At 40.2% G+C, this 20,092-nt stretch overlaps 1 protein-coding gene across 1 annotated transcript in view; it reads left to right on the top strand.

The window, feature by feature from the left end:
- Window positions 1–20,092, top strand: part of FAM149B1 (family with sequence similarity 149 member B1) — an 82,162-nt gene that overhangs the window by 53,361 nt on the left and 8,709 nt on the right. The window contains exons 8-10 of the mRNA XM_025397524.1: window positions 14,576–14,700; window positions 17,256–17,359; window positions 19,668–19,892. Of these exons, the coding sequence (XP_025253309.1) occupies window positions 14,576–14,700; window positions 17,256–17,359; window positions 19,668–19,892 (454 nt within the window). The remainder of the gene's footprint in view (window positions 1–14,575; window positions 14,701–17,255; window positions 17,360–19,667; window positions 19,893–20,092) is intronic.

Genomic DNA, 20,092 nt, shown 5'->3' with positions numbered 1-20,092 from the left:
CACAACTGGCTAATCTTTTGTATTTTTTTTGTAGAGACAGGGTTTAACCATGTTGCCCAGGCTGGTCTCAAACTCCTGGGCTCAAGCCATCTGCCCATCTTGGCCTCCCAAAGTGCTGGGATTACAGGCGTGAGCCACCATGCCCAGCCTGTTCATGTTCTTTTTCCCCTTTTAAATAGGGTTATTGTTTTCTTATTGAGTTGAAATCCTTGTAGATTCTGGATATTAGTCATTTGTCAGATGCATAGTTTGCAAATATTTTTTGCCATTCTGTAGGTTGTCTGCTTATTTTGTTATTTCTTCTGCTATGCAGAAGCTTTTTAGTTTAATTGAATCATTTGTCTATTTTTGTTTTTGTTGCTTTTGCTTTTAAAGACTTGGTCTTAAATTCTTTGCCTGGACAATGTCCAGAAGACTTTTTCCTAGGTTTTTTTCTAGGATTGTTATAGTTTCAGGTCTTGGGTTTAAGTCTTTAATCCATCTTGAGTTAATTTTTGTATATGGTGAGAGGTATGGGTCCAGTTTCATTTTTCTGCATATGGCTAACCAGTTTTCCCAGCACCACTTATTTAATAGAATCCTTTCCCCAGTGTAGATTTTTGTTGACTTTGTCAAAGATCAGTTGATTGTAGGTATATGGCTTTATTTCTTGGTTTTCTATTCTGTTCCATCGGTCTGTGTGTCTATTTTTATACCAGTACCATGCTGTTTTGATTACTATACTCTTGTATAATTTGAAGTGAGGTAATGTGATTCCTCCAGCTTTGTTCTTTTTACTTATGATTATTTTAGCTATTTGGGCTCTTTTTTGGTTCCATATGAATTTTGGGATTTTTTTTTCTAATTCTGTGAAAAATGGCATTGGTAATTTGATAGGGATTGTGTGGAATCTGTAGACTGCTTGATCTGTACAGTCATTTTAACAATATGGATTTTTTCAATGAGCATGGGACGTTTTTCCATTTGTTTGTATCATCTATGAATTCTTTAGTCAGTGTTTTGTAGTTCTCCTTATAGAGATCTTTCACCTCCATGCTTAAATGTAATCCTGGATAGTTTACTTTCTTATAGGTATTATAAATTGAGTTGCCTTCTTGATTTGGTCGTTGGCTAGATCATTATTGGTGTATTGAAACCCTACTGACTTTTGGATCTTCATTTTGTATCCTGAAACTACTAAATTTATTTATCAAATATAAGTTTTTCGGTAGAGTCTTTCAGGTTTTCCAGATATAAGATCATACCATCAGCAAACAGGGCAATTTGACTTCCTCTTTTCCAGTTTGGATGCCTTTTGTTATTTTCTCTTGCCTGATTGCTCTGACAAGGACTTGTTTTTTTTGTTTGTTTTTTTTTTTTTGAGACGGAGTCTCGCGCTGTGTCACCCAGGCTGGAGTGCAGTGGCGCGATCTCGGCTCACTGCAAGCTCCGCCTCCCAGGTTCACGCCATTCTCCTGCCTCAGCCTCCGAGTAGCTGGGACTACAGGCGCCCGCCACCACGCCCGGCTAGTTTTTTTTTTTGTATTTTTAGTAGAGACGGGGTTTCACCATGTTAGCCAGGATGGTCTCGATCTCCTGACCTCGTGATCCACCCGCCTCGGCCTCCCAAAGTGCTGGGATTACAGGCTTGAGCCACCGCGCCCGGCCTGACAAGGACTTGTTGAATAAGAGTGATGCAAGTGGGCATCCTTGTCTTGCTCTAGCTTTAGGGAATGCTTTCAGTTTTTCCCTGTTAAGTATAATGCTAGCTATGGGTTTGTTGTATATGGCCTTTATTATGTTGAGGTATGTTTCTTCTATGCCTAGTGTGTTGAGGACCTTTATCATGAAGTAATGTTGAATTTTATCCAGTGCCTTTTGTGCATCTATTGAGATGATCATTTGTTTTTTGTCCTTAATTCTGTTTATATGATGTATCACATTTATTGATTTGCATATGTTGAATCATCCTTTCAACTCTGGGATAAATCCCACTTGGTCATGTTGTAGTGTCTTTTTGATGTGCTGTTGGATACAGTTTGCTAGTATTTTGTTGAGGATTCTTGTCTGTATGTTCATCAGGGATATTGGTCTTTTCTTTTTTCATTGTGTCCTTGTCTGATTTTGGTATCAGCTGTACTGGCCTCATAGGGGCCATGAGCAAGAAGATGTGAGGAGTACAGTCCACTTAAGTCTTGGTCTCACAGCAGCCTATACCAGGGAATCAGGTATTGTCCTAGGTATGCATAGGAGAGCGTGGCTTCCCTGTCCCTCCTCTACCAGGTGGCAGCTACAGCAACATCAACTCAAACTTGGCTCAAGGATAGGGTGCAGCCCAGTATTAAATTCTCAAAATGTACCTTGGGCCTGCCACCAGGGAGGGTAGAGCCCCTCAAACTACATATTTAAAGTGTGTTATAAGTTCTGACCTATGTATATACCCATAAAACCGTCACCATAATCAATATAGTGAACATATCCATCACCCCCAAAAGTTTATGCCTTTTGTAATCCCTTCCTCCTGCCCTTGCCTATCTCTGCCATCTCCAAAGTGATTATCACAAAAAGAGTGATCTGCTTTCTGCCACTGTAGATTAGTTTGCATTTTGTAGAGTTTCATGTGAGTGGAATCACATGTACTCTTTGTCTGGCTTCTTTCACTCAGGATAATGATTTTAAGATTCATCACTGTCATTATGAGTATCAACAGTTTATTCCTTTTTATTGCTGAGTAGTATTCCATTGTATCACAATTTGTTTATCTGTTGATGGCCAATTGTATTCTTTTCAGCTTTGGGCCATTACATGTAAAGGTGTTATAAGCGCTATTGTACAAGAAATTGGGGGCATACATATTTTTTTTACTGGGTAAATTCTTCATAGTAGAATGGCTGGCTTATAGTTAGATATACATTTCACTTGTTAAGAATTGTTTATGTAGGTTTTCTGTGCTGCTTAACAAACTGTCACAAACAGTGGCTTCAAACAACATACCTCATATATTTGTGAGTCTGAAGTCCAGAAACAGCTTAGCTAGTTCTCTGTTTAGGGTTTCACCTGGCTGCGATCAAGGTGTTGGCCAGGGCTGGGCTCTCATGTGGAGACTCAACCAGAGAAGAAGCCACTTACACTTTTGTGCATTCTTAGAAGCATACAGTTCCTTATAGCTGTAGTATTTATGTCAGCTTTATTCTTCAAAGCCAGGAAGAAAGACTGAGAGCTAGTGGACTAACAAGACAAAAGCCTATATAATATAATGTGATCATGGGAATGACATCCCATTACCTTTACCATTATCTGTTGGTCTGAAGCAAGTCACAAGTCTTGCCCACACTCAGAGTGAGGAGATTACACGTAGGCATGAACACCAAGAGGTAGGAATCATGCATGGGCCACCTTAGTGTCTGTCTACTACATGCCTCAATGATTCATGTTCTCCCACATACTAAATACATTCACCTCACTCCCAAGGTTTTCAAGAGTCCCATCCCATTGTAGCATCAGCTCAAAGGTCTGGAATCTTATCATCTAAATCAGGTCCTGGTGTGGATGATGTTCCTAGATGTAATCCATTCAGTACAGGTTCTATACACAATTTCTCTCCATTTGTAGATCTGTGAAACTAAAGAGACAAGTTGTCTGACCCCAACACACCCAGCATACAAGAGTGGGACAGGCAAAGGATAACAGTTATAGACAGTACAGTTAAAAGGAGCAGGGAATGGAAGGTTAAAAAAAGGGTTCACAGCAATTCTGAAATCCAGCTGGGTAAATATTGGAAGTTCCATGACTAAGTTTCAAGGGACTAATCCTCTGCAGTTCTTTGCTCCATTCTCAGGGTGCCTGGTTTCACCCTCTGAATCATCTTTCCTTTTTTCATGAATGGTAACGTGTTTATAGCTAAGTGGTTTTATCAGTCTGTTTCTTGCCAGTAGAATTTTGGGGGTCTGACAACTTTATTCCATTTTGTAGTGACTCTGTCCCTTTAGTCCAAATTGGCAGTTTTTCTGTTGAAATAATTTTCTCAAAAACTTTCTGGCTCTTCATGGTATCAGTGGGGTTTACCAAATTAGACAAGAGCCACATCTGTATCTTTTCAGATCATTTCTTCCCTATCTTAGGGTCCTGCTTGAACGGCTGGCTGAGAGACAAAGCCCTTATCTGTGGTTTAAGAGGATCTTCGAGATCAACCCTTGATCTCTTGAAGGGACCCTTTGTGTGGGCGAATACTCTAACCTTTTGATCTTTCTGAGATGTTAGTAAAAGGCTGTCTACTCGCACCTTTTTTTCTCTAGATCACTCTGGTCAGTATTAGCATCTTTTACCCTCTAGAGAGACCGAGAATTTTCAAAATCATCAAGTCCTGGTTACTTTTTGTTGATCAGCTTTCCCCTCAATTTTTCTCTCTCATCTTACATTTTATTATAAGCAGCAAGAAAAAACTTGGGCCTCACCTTCAACACATGGATTGGATCATCACTTAGAAGTTATGCTTTCTACAAGACCACAGGAGACCATTTCACTAAGCTTTTTGCCACTAAATAACAAGTGTCTCCCTCCAGTGACCAATAACATGTTCCAGGTCTAGACTTCTGCTCTCAGTCTGTTCAGAGCAATTTATGCATTTTTTATCATGCTTCTCAAAATTCTATCAACCTCTATCAATAAATAGTCAAAAAGGAAATTAAGAAATGAATTCATTTACAATAGTATCAAGAAGAATAAAAGAAATAAATGTAACCAAGGGAGTACAAGACTTCCACACTGAAAATTATGTAATATTATAGAAAGAAATTAGAGGAGACCTAAAGAAATGGAAAGACATCGCATGTTTTTGGAGTGGAAGGCTTAATATTGTTAAGATGTTATTACTCCCCAAATAGATCTACAGTTTCAGTACAATCCCTATCAAAATTCCAGCTGCCTTTTTTGTAGAAATGGGCAAGCTGATCCTGAAGTTCATATGGAAATGCAAGAGACTTTGAATAGTCAAAACTGTATTTATAAAGAATAAAGTTAGAGGATTCACACTTCCTGATTTAAAAAGTCACGACAAAACTGCAGTAATCAAAACTGGTTGTGTGAAACTGGCATAAGGACAGACAAATAGATCAATGATTCAGAATAGAATCAAACGTTCAGAAATACACCCACACATATGTGGCCAATTAGTTTTCAAGGGTGCCAAGATCATTTAATGGGTGAAGAATAGTCTTTTCAACAGATGATGCTGGAACAACTGTATATTCACATGGAAAAGAATGAAGTTGAATCCTGACTTCATACCATATACAAAAATCAACTCACAATGGATCAAGAACCTAAATTTAAGAGCCAAAATCATAAAACTCTCAGAACAAAGGAGTAACTCTTCATGACCTTGAATTTGACATGACATTGTTAGATATGACACCAAAAGCATGAGCAGCAAAAGAAAAAATGATAATTTGGACTTCATCAAAATGTAAAACTTTGTGCTATAAAAGACATTATCAAGAAAGCAAAAGACAACCTGTAAAATGAGAGAAAATATTTAGAAATCATATAACTGATAAGGATCTAGTTAAAGAACTGCAACTCAATAATAAAAGCAATTTTATTTTAAAATGGGCAACTAATTTGGATAGATGTTTCTCCAAAGAAGATATACCAATGGTCAATAAGCACATGAAAGATGTTGTCTTTGTTCCCTAATGACGTCGTTAGTCATTAGGGAAGTGCAAATAAAAACCACAATGAGATACCACCTCAATGCCACTAGGATGGCTATGTGTATATATATTTTTAATTACATTTTATTTCTTAAAAGAAAAATAACAAGTGTTAGTAAAGATATGGAGAAATTGGAACCCTCATACATTGCAATGGGAATATAAAATGCTGCAGCTATTGTGGAAACAATTTGGCAGCTCCTCAGCATGTTAAACACAAAATTGTCAAAAGACCAAGAAAATTCCACTCCTAGGTATATAAAAAAGAGAACTGAAAACAAATGTCCATACAAAAACTTGAACATGAATGCTTATAGCAGCATTATTCATAATAGCCAAAAAGTGGAAACAACCCAAATGTCCATCAGCTGCTGAATGAACAAAGTTTGGTTTATCCATGTGTCATGGGATGAATTATTTCCCCCCTGAAATTCGTATGTGGAAACCCTAACCCCCAAAGTGACTGTATTTGGAGACAGGGCTTTTAGGGAGGTAATTCAGGTTCTGAGGTCATAAAAGTGGGCTCCTAATCCAATAGGGCTGGTGTCCTTATTAGAAGAGGAAGGGACACCAGAGATCTCTTTGTACACACACGTGGAGAAAAGGCCATATGAGGACAGAGAAAGAAGGTGGCCACCTGAAGGCCAGGACAGCACCTTGATCTTGGACTTCTGGCCTCCAGAACTGTGAGAAAATAAATGTCCATTGTGTAATCCATCCAATCAATGCTATTTTGTTATGGCAGCCCTAGCAGACTAGTACACCATGCAATGGAATATTATTCAGCCATAAAAAGGAATTAAGTACTGATACATGTTACAACATGGATGAACCTTGAAAATATGCTAAATGAAGGAAGCCAATCACAAAGCATGATGTATATGGTATGATTCCATTCATATGAAATGTCCAGAATAGGCAGAGCCATAGAGACAGAGTTTAGTGGTTGCTGGGGGATGGATGAAGAGGGACATTGAGAGGTACCGTGTTTCTTTTTGGAGTGATAGAAATTTTTTGAAATTACATAGTGGTAGTGATTGCACAACATTGTGACTATATTAAAAACCACTGAACTGTATACTTTAAAATGGTTAAAATGATGAATTTTATGTTATATGAATCTTAAAAAAAATTTTAAAAATTCCTTCAGCCTGAAAAATGTCCATTAACATTTCTTGTATGTGGGTCTGCTAGTGATGAACTGTTTCTTTTGTAGATGTGAAAATTTCTTTATTTGCTTTCATTTTTGCAATGAAATTTTATGAACTCTATGTGAATAGTTTGCCTTCTAGTACTTTTAAAATGCTGTCCATTTCTTCTCGCTTGCATTGTTTCTGAAAAGAAATTTGTTGTCATCCTTATCTTTGTTCCTGTGTGCATGTGTTTTTTTTTTTTTTTTTTTTTTTCTGGCTGCTGTTAAGATTTTCTCTTTATCACTGATTTTGAACAGTTTGATTATGATGTGCTTTAATGTAGTTTTCCTCATGTTTCTTCTGCCTGGAGTCTGTTGAACTTCATAGATCTATAGGTTTGTTTTCATTGTTTGGAAAGCTTTCGGCCATTATTTCTTCAGATTTTTTTTTTCTGTCCCTCATCATCCATCAGGACTTCGGTCACTCATAAATTAGTCCATTTGATCATTGATCCCTCAGGTAACTCATGCCTTAAAAAATTTTTTTTGTATTCTTTTTTTTTCTGTGTGTATTTCATTCTGGGCAATTTCTATTGTTATGCCATCAAGTTCATTAATCTTCTATAATGTTGAATCTGCTCATCTAGTGTATTTCATGTGAGATATTGTCATTTTCATCTCAAAGTATGACTTGAGAGAGACATATATATTTTCCATGTCTCTATTTGATGTTTTGAAAATGTGGAATAACTTGAATATCTGTATTAATTCTAGGTTGGTTTCAGTTGATACTCTCTTCATTATGGCTTGTATTTTCCTGCCTAGTGATCTTTGATTAGATTTCAGACATTGTGAATTTTACCTTACTAAGGGATGAATTTCTTTTTATTACTGCTTATTTTCTTTTTTTTTTTTTTTTTTTTTGAGACGGAGTCTCCCTGTGTCTCCCAGGCTGGAGTGCAGTGGCGTGATCTCGGCTCACTGCAAGCTCCGCCTCCCAGGTTCACGCCATTCTCCTGCCTCAGCCTCCCAAGTAGCTGGGACTACAGGCGCCCGCCACCTTGCCCGGCTAGTTTTTTGTATTTCTTAGTAGAGACGGGGTTTCACCGTGTTAGCTAGGATGGTCTCAATCTCCTGACCTCGTGATCCGCCTGTCTCGGCCTCCCAAAGTGCTGGGATTACAGGCTTGAGCCACCGCGCCTGGCCCTATTACTGCTTATTTTCTTGAGCTTTGTTCTGAAATGCAATTAAGTTACTTGCAAACAGTTTGATCCATTCTGGTCTTTCTTTTATGATTTGTTAGGTCTGGAGCAATGTTCAGTCTGGAGCTAATTATTACCCACCTGCTCAGGCAAGATCTTATTCTGCCCAGTGCTCCATGAATTGAGTTTTTCTGGTCTGGTGGGTGGGAACAGGCAGTATTCCTTGTTTCATGTGAGTAGCAGGTACTGTTCCCGTCTTTCAGGTTTTGTTTTTGTTTTTGTTTTCCTAGCCTTAGGTGGCTTCTTCTCATACGTGCACTGATCAGTACCTTTTGAATGCTCAAACAATGCCCCACCTTCTGCAGATATCATGGGTTCTCTTCCTGTGTATTTCTCTTCTCTAAGATACTCTGTTCTATGAATCCGAGCTGCCTTGGTCTCTGGACTCTCAACTCAGGGGAGTCCACCAGGCTTGTGCCTCAGTTCCCACTCTTTATGCCATATCTTGGAAACTTTTTCAAGGCAATTGCAGGTCCAGTCTCATTTATCATCTCAGGGTTTACTAACTTTCATTATCTGATGTACAGTGTCTTGAAAGCCATTGTTTCATTGTTTTATTGGTTGTTTTAAGCAGGAGAGTAAACCCAGTTCATGTTACTCCATCTTGGCTGGAAGCAGAAGTCCAACATTTTTAAACTTTTTATTTAATCACAGCTTGCCAGGAGTAAAAGGGAAAAAAAAGTTTTTATTGAAGTGTAATATACACATAGAAAATTATAAAGTAAGTTTACATCAAGTAAGCTTGAGGATTTTTTTGTCTCTACAAAAAATAAAAATAATTATCCAGGGTGTGGTGGTGCATGCCTGTAGTCCTAGCTACTCAGGGGACTAAGGCAGGAGGATCCCTTAATCCCAGGAGTTTGAGGCTGCAGTAAGCTATGACTGTGCCAATATACTCCAGCCTGGATGACAGAGCAAGACCCTGTCTCTAAAAAGAAAAACAGTATACTTGTATGACCAGCACCTAGATCAAGAACAGACTGTTGCCAGTACTCCAGAAGCCCTTCTCATGCTTTCTCTCAGTCAGCTACTTAATCCTGCCCCCACAAGAGTAACCTCATCCTGACTTCCGACAACACAGATTAATTTTGCCTGTTTTAAAATTTTGTAAGAATGGATTCATACAGTATATACCCTTATGCATCTGGTTTCTTTTATTCAATATTATGTTTGTTAGATTCAGTTACATTTTGTTCACAACAAGTTTATTCCCATTGCTTATAGTGTTCCACTGTATGACTATATCACACCCTACTGTTGATGGATATGTGGGTGGTTTGTCTAGAATATAATGCTATTATGAATATTTTTGTATATGTCTTTTGATGAACTTAAGTACTAGATACATATGGGTAGAATTGCTAGGTCAGAGGATATGCTATTCTAACTTCAGTGGATACGGCCAAAAGAATTTTCAAAGTGGTTATACCTACTTACAGCCTCTCCAGTATTGTGTGAATTCCAGTTGTTCCACATTTGCCACCCTTGATGTGTGGTCTTCGTGGGTTTATTTTTAAGCCACTATGTTGTATGTGTGTTAGGTTTTGTTTTTGTTTTTGTTTTCTAAAGCTTGTATTAGAGAACAGGACTAGCACTCTCTTTAAAATGAACCAGTTTATATTATATGAGGTTAATTTTTTTGAGACACGGGACAGGTAGTAATTAAAAGTCCAGAGTAGGCCGGGCGCGGTGGCTCAAGCCTATAATCCCAGCACTTTGGGAGGCCGAGATGGGCAGATCACGAGGTCAGGAGATTGAGACCATCTTGGCTAACGTGGTGAAACCCCGTCTCTACTAAAAAATACAAAAAACTAGCCGGGCGAGGTGGCGGGCACCTGTAGTCCCAGCTACTTGGGAGGCTGAGGCAGGAGAATGGCGTGAACCCAGGAGGCGGAGCTTGCAGTGAACTGAGATCCGGCCACTGCACTCCAGCCTGGGCGACAGAGTGAGACTCCCTCTCAAAAAAAAAAAAAAAAAGTCCAGAGTCATACCCAGACTCCCATAATAATAAACCCTGGTAATAAACAAAGGAACTCCTGGTTTCAGTATATCAACCACCGTGTACCAGATAAAATCTTATTTCACCTTTCACAATTTACCAGTGTTGGGCTGTGAATTAATATTCTTTTATTTTTCTGTGCATTCATACATTAAGATTATTTTATTGTATTATAACTGTAATTTTGAGACTAAAGTCTAAAAACAAGACATTATGAAATGGAGCTGGAGGATCTCTAATTGGCCTTTAGTAGGTTGACTGAAATACCTTAAAACAGGGGTCAGGAAACTACTGTCTATACAGAGGCCGGTGTATAGTCTTTGACTATACAAGACTATGGTTCGTCTTTGACAACCATACAGTCTCCGTTGCAACTACTCAACTCTGCCCTTGTAGCATGAAAGCAGTCATAAATAAGATGTAAATGATTGGGCTTCGCTGTGTACAGTAGTATATACTCAGTACATATGTTCGCCAAAAGATATGTGCAAGAATGTTCATAAATATCACTATATGCTAGAAAACATACATCAGAAACTACCCACATGTCCATCAACAGTAGAACGTGATATATTCATACAATGGAATATTATACCACTATGAGAATAAACAAATGATTATTACTTTTTTTTATTCTTTTTTTTTTTGAGACAGAGTCTAGCTGTGTTGCCCAGGTTGGAGTGCAGTGGTGTGATCTTGGCTCACTGCAACCTCTGCCTCCTGAGTTCAAGTGGTTCTCCTGCCTCAGCCTCCCACGTAGCTCTGATTACAGAAGCCCGCCACCACCCCCAGCTAATTTTTGTATTTTTAGTAGAGATGGGGTTTCACCATGTTGGCCAGGCTGGTCTCAAACTCCCGACCTCAGGTGATCCACCCACCTTGGCCTCCCAAAGTGCTGGGATTACAGGTGTGAGCCACCACGCCCAGCCACAACGTTATTTTCAAAAACAGGCATTCGTATGGGGTTTCTTTTTGGGGTGATAAAAAGTTATTTAACTAGAGGTAAGTGTTGCACATCATGATGAATGTAACTAATGCTGCTGAACTGTATACAGTCATGTGTGGCATAATGACATTTTGGTCAACGTTGGACCACATATATGATGGTCTTGTAAGATTATAATGGAGCTGAAAAACTCCTATCACCTAATGATATTGTAGCTGTCATAAAGTCAAAGCACAACTCATTACTGATGTGTTGATGTGTTTGTGGTGATGCTAATATAAACAAACCTACTGCACTGCCAGTCATATAAACATACAGTGTAAACAATTATGTACAGTACATATACTTCATAATAAACGATTATATTACTGGTTTATATATATACTATATTTTTATCATTATTTTAGAGTGTTCTCCTACCATGTTTTTTAAAGTTAACTGTAAAATAGCCTCAGGTAGGTCCTTCAGGAGGTATTCCAGAAGAAGGCATTGTTATCACAGGAGATGACAGCTCCATGTGTGTTACACACCCTTTGAAGATCTTCCGGTGGGACAGGATCGGTAGGTGGAAGACAGTGATATTGATGATCCTGACCCTATATAGGCCTAGGCTAATGTGTGTGTTTGTGTCTTAGATTTTAACAAAAAGATTAAACAGTAAAAATTAATTTAAAAATAGGCAAACCTCATAGAATAAGGAAATAAAAATATTTTTGTACAGTTGTACAGTGTTTTGTGTCTTAAGCTGTTATTTCAAAAGGATCAAAGAGTTAAAAAAATAAATTTATAAAGTCAAAAAGTACAACTAAAGGTAATTTATTGAAGAAAAAGAAATTTTAAAAATTGTAGTATAACCAAAGTGTACAGTGTTTATAGACAGTACAGTAATGACCTAGGCCTTCACATTCACTCACCACTCACTCAGTGACTCACTCAGAGCAACTTTCATTCCTGTGAGCTCCATTCATGGTTAAGTAACCTATACCAGTGTACCATTTTTGTCTTTTGTACCATAATTTTATTGTACTCTTTCTATGTTCAGGCTTGTTTAAATATACAAATACTTACCATTGTGTTATAGTTGCCTCCAGTAATCAGTACAGTAACATGCTGTACAGGCCTGTGCCTAGGAGCAGCAGGCTAAACCATTTAGCTTAGGTGCGTAATAGGCTGTACCACCTAGGTTTGTGTGAATACACTTAGACATTCACACAACAACAAAATCACCTAATAATGCCATTCTCAGAAGGTATCCCTGTTGTCAAGTAACATGAGTGTAAAATGGTAAAATGGTAAGTTATGTGTATTTTACCATAATAATTTTTTTTTAAGTAGTAGGCCCGATTTGACCCATGGGCTATAGTTTGCCAACCCTGCTCTACAACATGATCCCCATGAGAAGCAGTGTCATATAATGATTGAAAGTACAGACTTCGGGCCGGGCACGGTGGTTCACGCCTGTAATCCCAGCATTTTGGGAGGCCAAGGTGGGTGGATCACGAGGTCAGGAGATCAAGACCATCCTGGCTAACATGGTGAAACCCCGTCTCTACTAAAAATACAAAAATTAGCCGGGCGTGGCATTGGGCACCTGTAGTCCAAGCTACTTGGGAGGCTGAGGCAGGAGAATGGCGTGAACACGGGAGGTGGAGCTTGCAGTGAGCAGAGCTTGCGCCACCACATTCCAGCCTGGGCAACAGAGCGAGACTCCGTCTCAAAAAAAAAAAAAAAAGATACCGACTTTGTTGCCAGACAACCTGGGCTTGACCACTGGCTCTGACACTAACTTTATTTAGATTCTTGGCTAGTTGCTTAACTTCTTTGAGCCTCAGTTTATCTATAAAATGAGTATAAATACTAATATCTATTTCATAGGATTGTTTAAGAAATAAACCAGTTACATGAAAGTATATAGAGTAGTTCCTGGAATATTTAAGAGCTCAATAAATGTTAGCTATTGTCATTACTTTTTATTAGAATAACTGGAATTATAGAAAGAGAACACTTGCAGTTTTGGCTTTGTTACAGACCAGTTGGTTCATTGTTGTTAGAACAAACTGACAGGTGCTGGTACAAACCTATCTCTTTTTTTTTTTTTTTTTTTTTTTGAGGCGGAGTCTCGCTGTGTCCCCCTGGCTGGAGTGCAGTGGCGCGATCTCGGCTCACTGCAAGCTCCGCCTCCGGGGTTCCCGCCATTCTCCTACCTCAGCCTCCTGAGTAGCTGGGACTACAGGCGCCCGCCACCGTGCCCGGCTAATTTTTTGTATTCTTAGTAGAGACAGGGTTTCACCGTGGTCTCGATCTCCTGACCTTGTGATCCACCCGCCTCGGCCTCCCAAAGTGCTGGGATTACAGGCGTGAGCCACCGCGCCCGGCCCCTATCTCTATTATTAGAGCAACTTTCCCAACCGTTGTGTGAGGAGAAAAGCCTAACTGCATGCAGGTTTGCAATATATACAATAGGGCTGTGAACTGTAACCTCAAAGTGTATAAAACTCTGGTGAAATGTAATCATATATTTATAACTTGTTTTTATAATCATTTTAACTTTTAAGATAGTTTTACAGTCTACATTAATGAAGAAAAATATTTTGTATTTTTATTTATTGAAACACGGTTTCACTCTGTTGCCCAGGCTGGAGCGCAGTGGGGCCATCAGAGCTCACTACAGCCTCAATCACTTGGGCTGAAGCTGTCCTCCCACCTCAGCTTCCCAAGTAGCTGGGACCAAGGGCATATGCCACCATGCCCAGCTAATTTTAATTTTTTTTTTGTAGAGATGGGGGTCTCCTTATGTTGCCCAAGCTGGTCTTGAACTACTGGCCTCAAGCAATCTGCCTCAGCCTCCCAAAGTGCTGGGATTACAGATGTCAGCCACCATGCCCAGCCTGCTTGGTCATTTTTATGGTGTCTTGTTCTTAGTCGTATTTTCTATTTCTGCTTTTGTTTTACATTCTACATCTGTCAATTCCAATTTCTGAAGTCCTTACTGATCTGATTATGTTGTTTCTGCTTGCTTTTTTTCAAGATGCCTTGTTTCTTCGTGGATGTGATTCTTAACAATGGTTTCTAATCTCATAACTTTACCTGTGGGAATTGAGATCTGGATTAATGAAGGTTTCCCTAGAGCTACACTGTCCAATAGAGTAGACATCAGCCACATTTGGCTGTAAGTTAATCAGTTCCTCACTCCCTAGCCACATTCTAAATGCTCTATAGCTACAGGAGGGTGGTGGCTGCTGCCACACTGGACAGCACAGTTGTAAAACATTTCCATCAACTCCAAAGGTGTGTGGGACAACTGTGCCCTAGAGATCTTTTTCTCCTTCCGCCAGGTACCAGTAGGCATCATCAGCCTGGGAAACCACTTTCAACTAGTCTTGGGTGGAGGGGTTTTTTGAACCATGCAGGTGGTATAAAATTGGGCTGCAAAGGTAAGTGAAGCCTTGTTTGAGATTATGAATTCTCAGGAGAGATCTTTTCACAATACTGTTGCTGTGGGCCAGAAGATTATCCATGGATAATATATTCTGTTCCTTTGCCCAGATGATGAGAGTGATGTTGCAATTACCAGACCCAATTCAGAAAGTTCATGTGTGCTGAGTGAACCACATCCTTTGGTGTTACCACGAGTGCCACAGTCTAAGGTGCTGTCCATTACCTCAAATCCGGTAAGCCTCGGAGGGATCAGTTGGAGACCACAGGGCTACTCTCACCAGAGGAAATTTGCTCAGAGTTGTTTGCCTTACTTGTATGATTTCTGACTGAATATGTTTTAGTAGAGTTATATGTTTATCATAATAATCCAGTGACTCTTTGCATTGGTCAGTTTCAGTTTAAAATATTAATAGCGGCCGGGCGCGGTGGCTCAAGCCTGTAATCCCAGCACTTTGGGAGGCCGAGACGGGCGGATCACAAGGTCAGGAGATCGAGACCATCCTGGCTAACCCGGTGAAACCCCGTCTCTACTAAAAAATACAAAAAACTAGCCGGGCGAGGTGGCGGGCGTCTGTAGTCCCAGCTACTCGGGAGGCTGAGGCAGGAGAATGGCGTGAACCCGGGAGGCGGAGCTTGCAGTGAGCTGAGATCCGGCCACTGCACTCCAGCCTGGGCGGCAGAGCTAGACTCTGTCTCAAAAAAAAAAAAATATTAATAGCAAATTAGAGTTGATAAATACTTCTCAGTCAGCTCTTCTGAGGAGGCATCCATAAGTTGTGCAACCTAGAATCAACCACGTGGTCAGCCTAAGTCTGTTTTAGGAAGAGTGGAGGATACCCTTATGATAAAAATGACTCATCTTAGATTCTCACAGCCTTGACATTGTCCTTGGAATGTCTCCTTCCTTTTGAGTTTTTCCTTCCTTTTTCCATCAACTTGGCCCACCCTGTTTTTTTTTTTGTTTTTTTTTTCTCCCCAGTTTTTTGAGACAGAGTCTTGCTCTGTCACCCAGGCTGGAGTGCAGTGGCATGATCTCAGTTCACTGCAACCTCCACCTCCCAGGTTCAAGCAGTTCTCATGCCTCAGCCTCCGGAGTACCTGGGATTACAGATGTGCACCACCACACTCGGCTGATTTCTGTATTTTTAGTAGAGACAGAGTTTCACCATGTTGGCCAGGCCCGTCTCGAACTCCTGGCCTCATGTGATCCGCCTACCTCAGCCTCCCAAAGTGCTGGGATTAAAGGCATGAGCCACCGCACCCTGTCCCTGTTTGTTTTTTAGAGACAGGAGTCTCACTGTGTTGCCCAGGCTGGTCTCAAATTCCTGGGCTCAAGCCACCTTCCCACCTCAGCCTCCTGATTAGCCACCATACCCAGCCTGTTTTTGTTTTTTAATATTTAAATCTGTTAACTTTTTTGCCTTTTGGATGTTTAGTACTCATAAACCAGGTGTAAACATCAAACAAAAACAAAGAGAAAAGCTATTTCAAGTGAGTCTGAACAAGCACAAAGATAGTATTTCTTGCAGGAGGCAGATGAGGTTGGTCTTATCCCTGTGTAATGATTTATGTATCTCAGTTCCTACACAACAGTTTCCTGGTGTTACTTTTGGGGGAAAAAAAAAAGAGAGAGAAAGGTGTTGGTATATTGGCCAGATGTTGTGCAGCTGGATTTACAAAACAGGTATTTAAAAAGAAAATTAGGCCAAGGTTGGCGGGTCACTTGAGGCCAGGAGTTCAAGACCAGCCTGGCCAATATGGTGAAACCTCATCTATACTAAAAATACAAAAATTAGCTGGGCATGGTGGCAGGCACCTGTAGTGCCAGCTGCTCTGGAGGCTGAGGCAGGAGAATCACTTGAACCTGGGAGGCAGAGGTAGCAGTGAGCCGAGATTACGCCACTGCACTCCAACCTGGGTGACAGAGCGAGACTCCGTCTCAAAAAAAAAAAAAAAAAAAGAAGAGAAAATTAGGAAGGCTCGTAAGTCATCACACCAGGGATGAACCAGGTAAATTAATGTTCCCTTCGTGGTAGTAAAGCACTTCTGCATGTTGAACTGTTGTGGCTGTGGTTTAGTAACTTAAGCCCTGAATAGTTAGACATTCTGGTCACTGATGACCTACGGAAGGAGAAGAGTTAACTCAAACATTCTGAAGAGAAAGAGGAAGGAAAATACATTCTGTGGCAGCGGAGATTGCCAGAAAAGGCAATGAGCTGATGACCTGAGAAAACAAGCAGGGCTCTAGGGGGGCAATGCCAGTCAAAGAAACATTACATCCTGCTAAAATTAGAACAGATAAGCTTACCTCCTAGTACAGAGTCTTTAGGATTTAGGTTTTCATTGAGGGCTGACCTGCTCCACAGGTAGTGAAAGAGGACTAGTTTGCAGAGTGCAGGATTATGTGATGATGAAGGAGAGTAAGTTAGAGTTTCCCCTTACTATTTTCTATTATTGTTCCATATTTTGTCTGAGTTTTCTCTATTTTAATGTAAACAATAACAACAACAAAGGTCCTCACTCCCCATGAGAGGGCTACTGTTTTCATCCAGATTGATCAGGCTTCCCCTACCTGCTGTCATTTAGGAATGGAGAGGAAAGGAGGGACCCTATCACATGGACAGTTGACTTGGGGCCCCAGCTAAGGGCCCCAAGATGTTACAAAAATTAAAGCATGGGGAAAAAGTATAAATAACCAAATTGGAAATATTAACTTTTGGCAAAGTTGGAAAACCAAACAGGTGTCTTCTCCAACCGATCATGAGTATTGTCTTCTTTCAACATGTAGATGAGTCTCTGTCAAGCAAGCAGTCATCAGCCAAATGTGAATGGTCTCTTGGTTCATGGGATGCCTCTACAGCCAAGAAATCTCTCCCTAATGGACAAGCTCCTGTAAGAAGTTCAACATTTTCAGACTATACAGTGTAAAAGGGAAATAGAGGGAAAGCAAAATCAGTTTATCAGTATGCATGTACTGAGTGCCGACCAAGCAACCACAAAAACTCCTGTGGAGTAAAACATCCAAGGGACATGTTCTCCACCATCAGGGGGCTGATAATATAACTGGAAAGAGAAGACATACATGGGTAAAAAGACACCTAACCATATGGCACTTTTGTAACTGAGTGCCATGTGTGTGCTGTCCAGAATGAGTGCTATGACAGCCCCAAAGCATTCTGGTGTAAGTGTAGGTTTTGAACTTGTCCTTGAAAGATGGGGCTTCAGATAAGCAAAGGAGAGCAGCAAGGGAATTCTAGGTAGGAGGAATGATATGGGGAAAGGTTTGGAGATAAGAAAATACAAAATACTTTGGAAAGATCATTTTTGAGATAGAAGAATGGAAGATAGGTCAGAACTTTAATGCTTGTGATCAAAGATAGCTGACAATCTTCTAAAATTAATAGGCCATGGTATGGTTAGCGGGAAAGAAATGACTATGGAACTAATAATGAATGTTAGGACCAGATTGTGGAGGGTTTTGAGTGCCGTGTTTTTGGGATCATCCATGTTATGTATGACCTCCTCCCTTGCTGAGGAGTATTCTGTTGTAAGAATACACACGATTTATCTACCTGCTCTCCTGTTAATTAACACAGGTCATTTCCAGGTTAGAGGTATTATACATAAAGGTACTCTAAATATTCTTGTATAGGTCTTTTTTGTGGTTTTACAGTTTCGTTTCTCTTGAGTTGATACCTAGAAATGAAAGGTTCCTAGGACAGGTATATGTTCAGTTTCATAGGAAACTGCCATATGGTTTCTCAAAGGAGTTGTACCATTTTACACTCCTTCCAACAATGTATGAGTTTTGGTTTGGGAGCACATATATTTAAATCAGGAATCTGAAAGATCGATTTCACAGCAGTGTAAATGGATGGAGTGGAAGGAACTGAAGGTAAGGGGTCAATGCAGGAATCCACGCGCAAGCTACTAAGGGTCTGCACTTGTGCAGCCACACAGGGTGAGAAAGGAATGAGCTATTTTGGGAGATATCGTCAAATAAGTGAAATTCTATAGAAATAGAGGAATCAAAGTTATCTCAGATTTCAAGCTTGAGAGAAGCCTGTGTTAGAAAAGATGGGTTTCTTTTGGGGTGTTTTCAGTGATGGGCCATATCACTGGAAATGTGGAAGAGGTCGGATCTGGAGACTGATCTAAAAGTCACCTAGCTAGAGATGACAATCAAATCCAGAAGTTCATAGAACAAAATAAAGGTGAACATAGGGCAGCTAAAGCCTAAACCTTTTGTAATTAGAAAGCAGTTAGGGTGTGTTTAAAAAAAAAAAAAAGAAGGCATAAGTGAATTGCTACAGAGGCAGGAAGACCAGAACAGTCTCCAGGTTTAGCCCTATTCCTTGATGGGGAGCATCCCTTCATAGTCCTCCAAGCACGGTGCCATGTTTTGCACTAGAGGACACCAAAGTGGACTGAAAGGTTGAGGAACTTGCTGAAAGCTGTAGGAGCAAACGGCAGAGCTTAGCTGCTTTATTCACTTTTCTTCCATTTAATTGTGCAGACACTCTTAGATGTCTTTAAATAGTCACTTGCTTTAAAAAAAAAAAAATACAAAATACACCTGAATCTGTAGGCCAGTATTTAAGCTACTCAACTGTTTAGGTGTGGTATTTTATTTACTGGATGACTTACAGAAGAGGGTTGTAGTTCAGTTATTGATGCAGATGGGGCTACTGTGGTCCCACAGCTCTGGCTCTGGGCAGCACAAGACCCTCCAACTTGCTCAGCACTTCAGTCTCTACAGTGGGAGCCACACTGGTGCCACAACTGCTCCCAAGCAGCAGTATCTGTCTTTCAGTTGTCTTTCTGGTGACAATCTTTCAGCACAAAAGAATGCCTCAGACAGAGTAAGAATCAGCCTGTGGCAATTTTTGGGAAGCATTTTGTAGTAGGTGTCCTTCAGGCTTGCCTTCACTGGTGACTAAAAGTGACTGTGATGACAGGTGGATAACGGACTTGCTTTCCCAAATGTCCATTCTAGTAAATTATGATTGAAATAATGAATAGATTCTCACACCTTAGCTAGAGTACCATCTGGAAACTAGTGTTACTTATTGAAAGGTTTTAATTTTTGCTTTATTTCCCCCTAAGTGTAGTTTCTAGTCTAAGGCTTTTTACCCCGTGAGTCTTGTCTTCCTGACATAGTGATCTTTACTTCATTGTGGGTTTCTGATTTGGCTACTAGAGATCTTGATGACAAGCTGCTTATGAGGCCTGGGTCCAGTACCATCCTTTCAACTCGAAATTGGCCAAATCAAGCTGTGGAGTTTAGTACATCATCTCTGTCATATACAGCGCAGTCCACCAGGAGACGCAATCCACCGCCACGAACCCTTCATCCGATCAGCACGAGCCATTCACGTGCTGGAACACCAAGACCTATGGAAGAAATCCTCAGAGGAGCCCGAGTGTAGGTTTCAAAAGCAGAACTTCTGGAAACCGTGGTAAAACTAATTCAGTTTACATACAGAGTTAATTTAAACATAAGACTGAAATCTATGCCTAGAAACTAATCATTAAGTAGTCTTATGACAGATTGCCCATGGGTTTAGATCCAATAGAAAATTTTTTAGTGGGGTTAAAATTTATTTTATTTTTTAAGGTAGAGTC

Source organism: Theropithecus gelada, chromosome 9 (assembly GCF_003255815.1).
Source record: "Theropithecus gelada isolate Dixy chromosome 9, Tgel_1.0, whole genome shotgun sequence".
NCBI lineage: Eukaryota > Metazoa > Chordata > Mammalia > Primates > Cercopithecidae > Theropithecus > Theropithecus gelada.
This window is presented reverse-complemented; position numbering and strand designations above follow the sequence as displayed.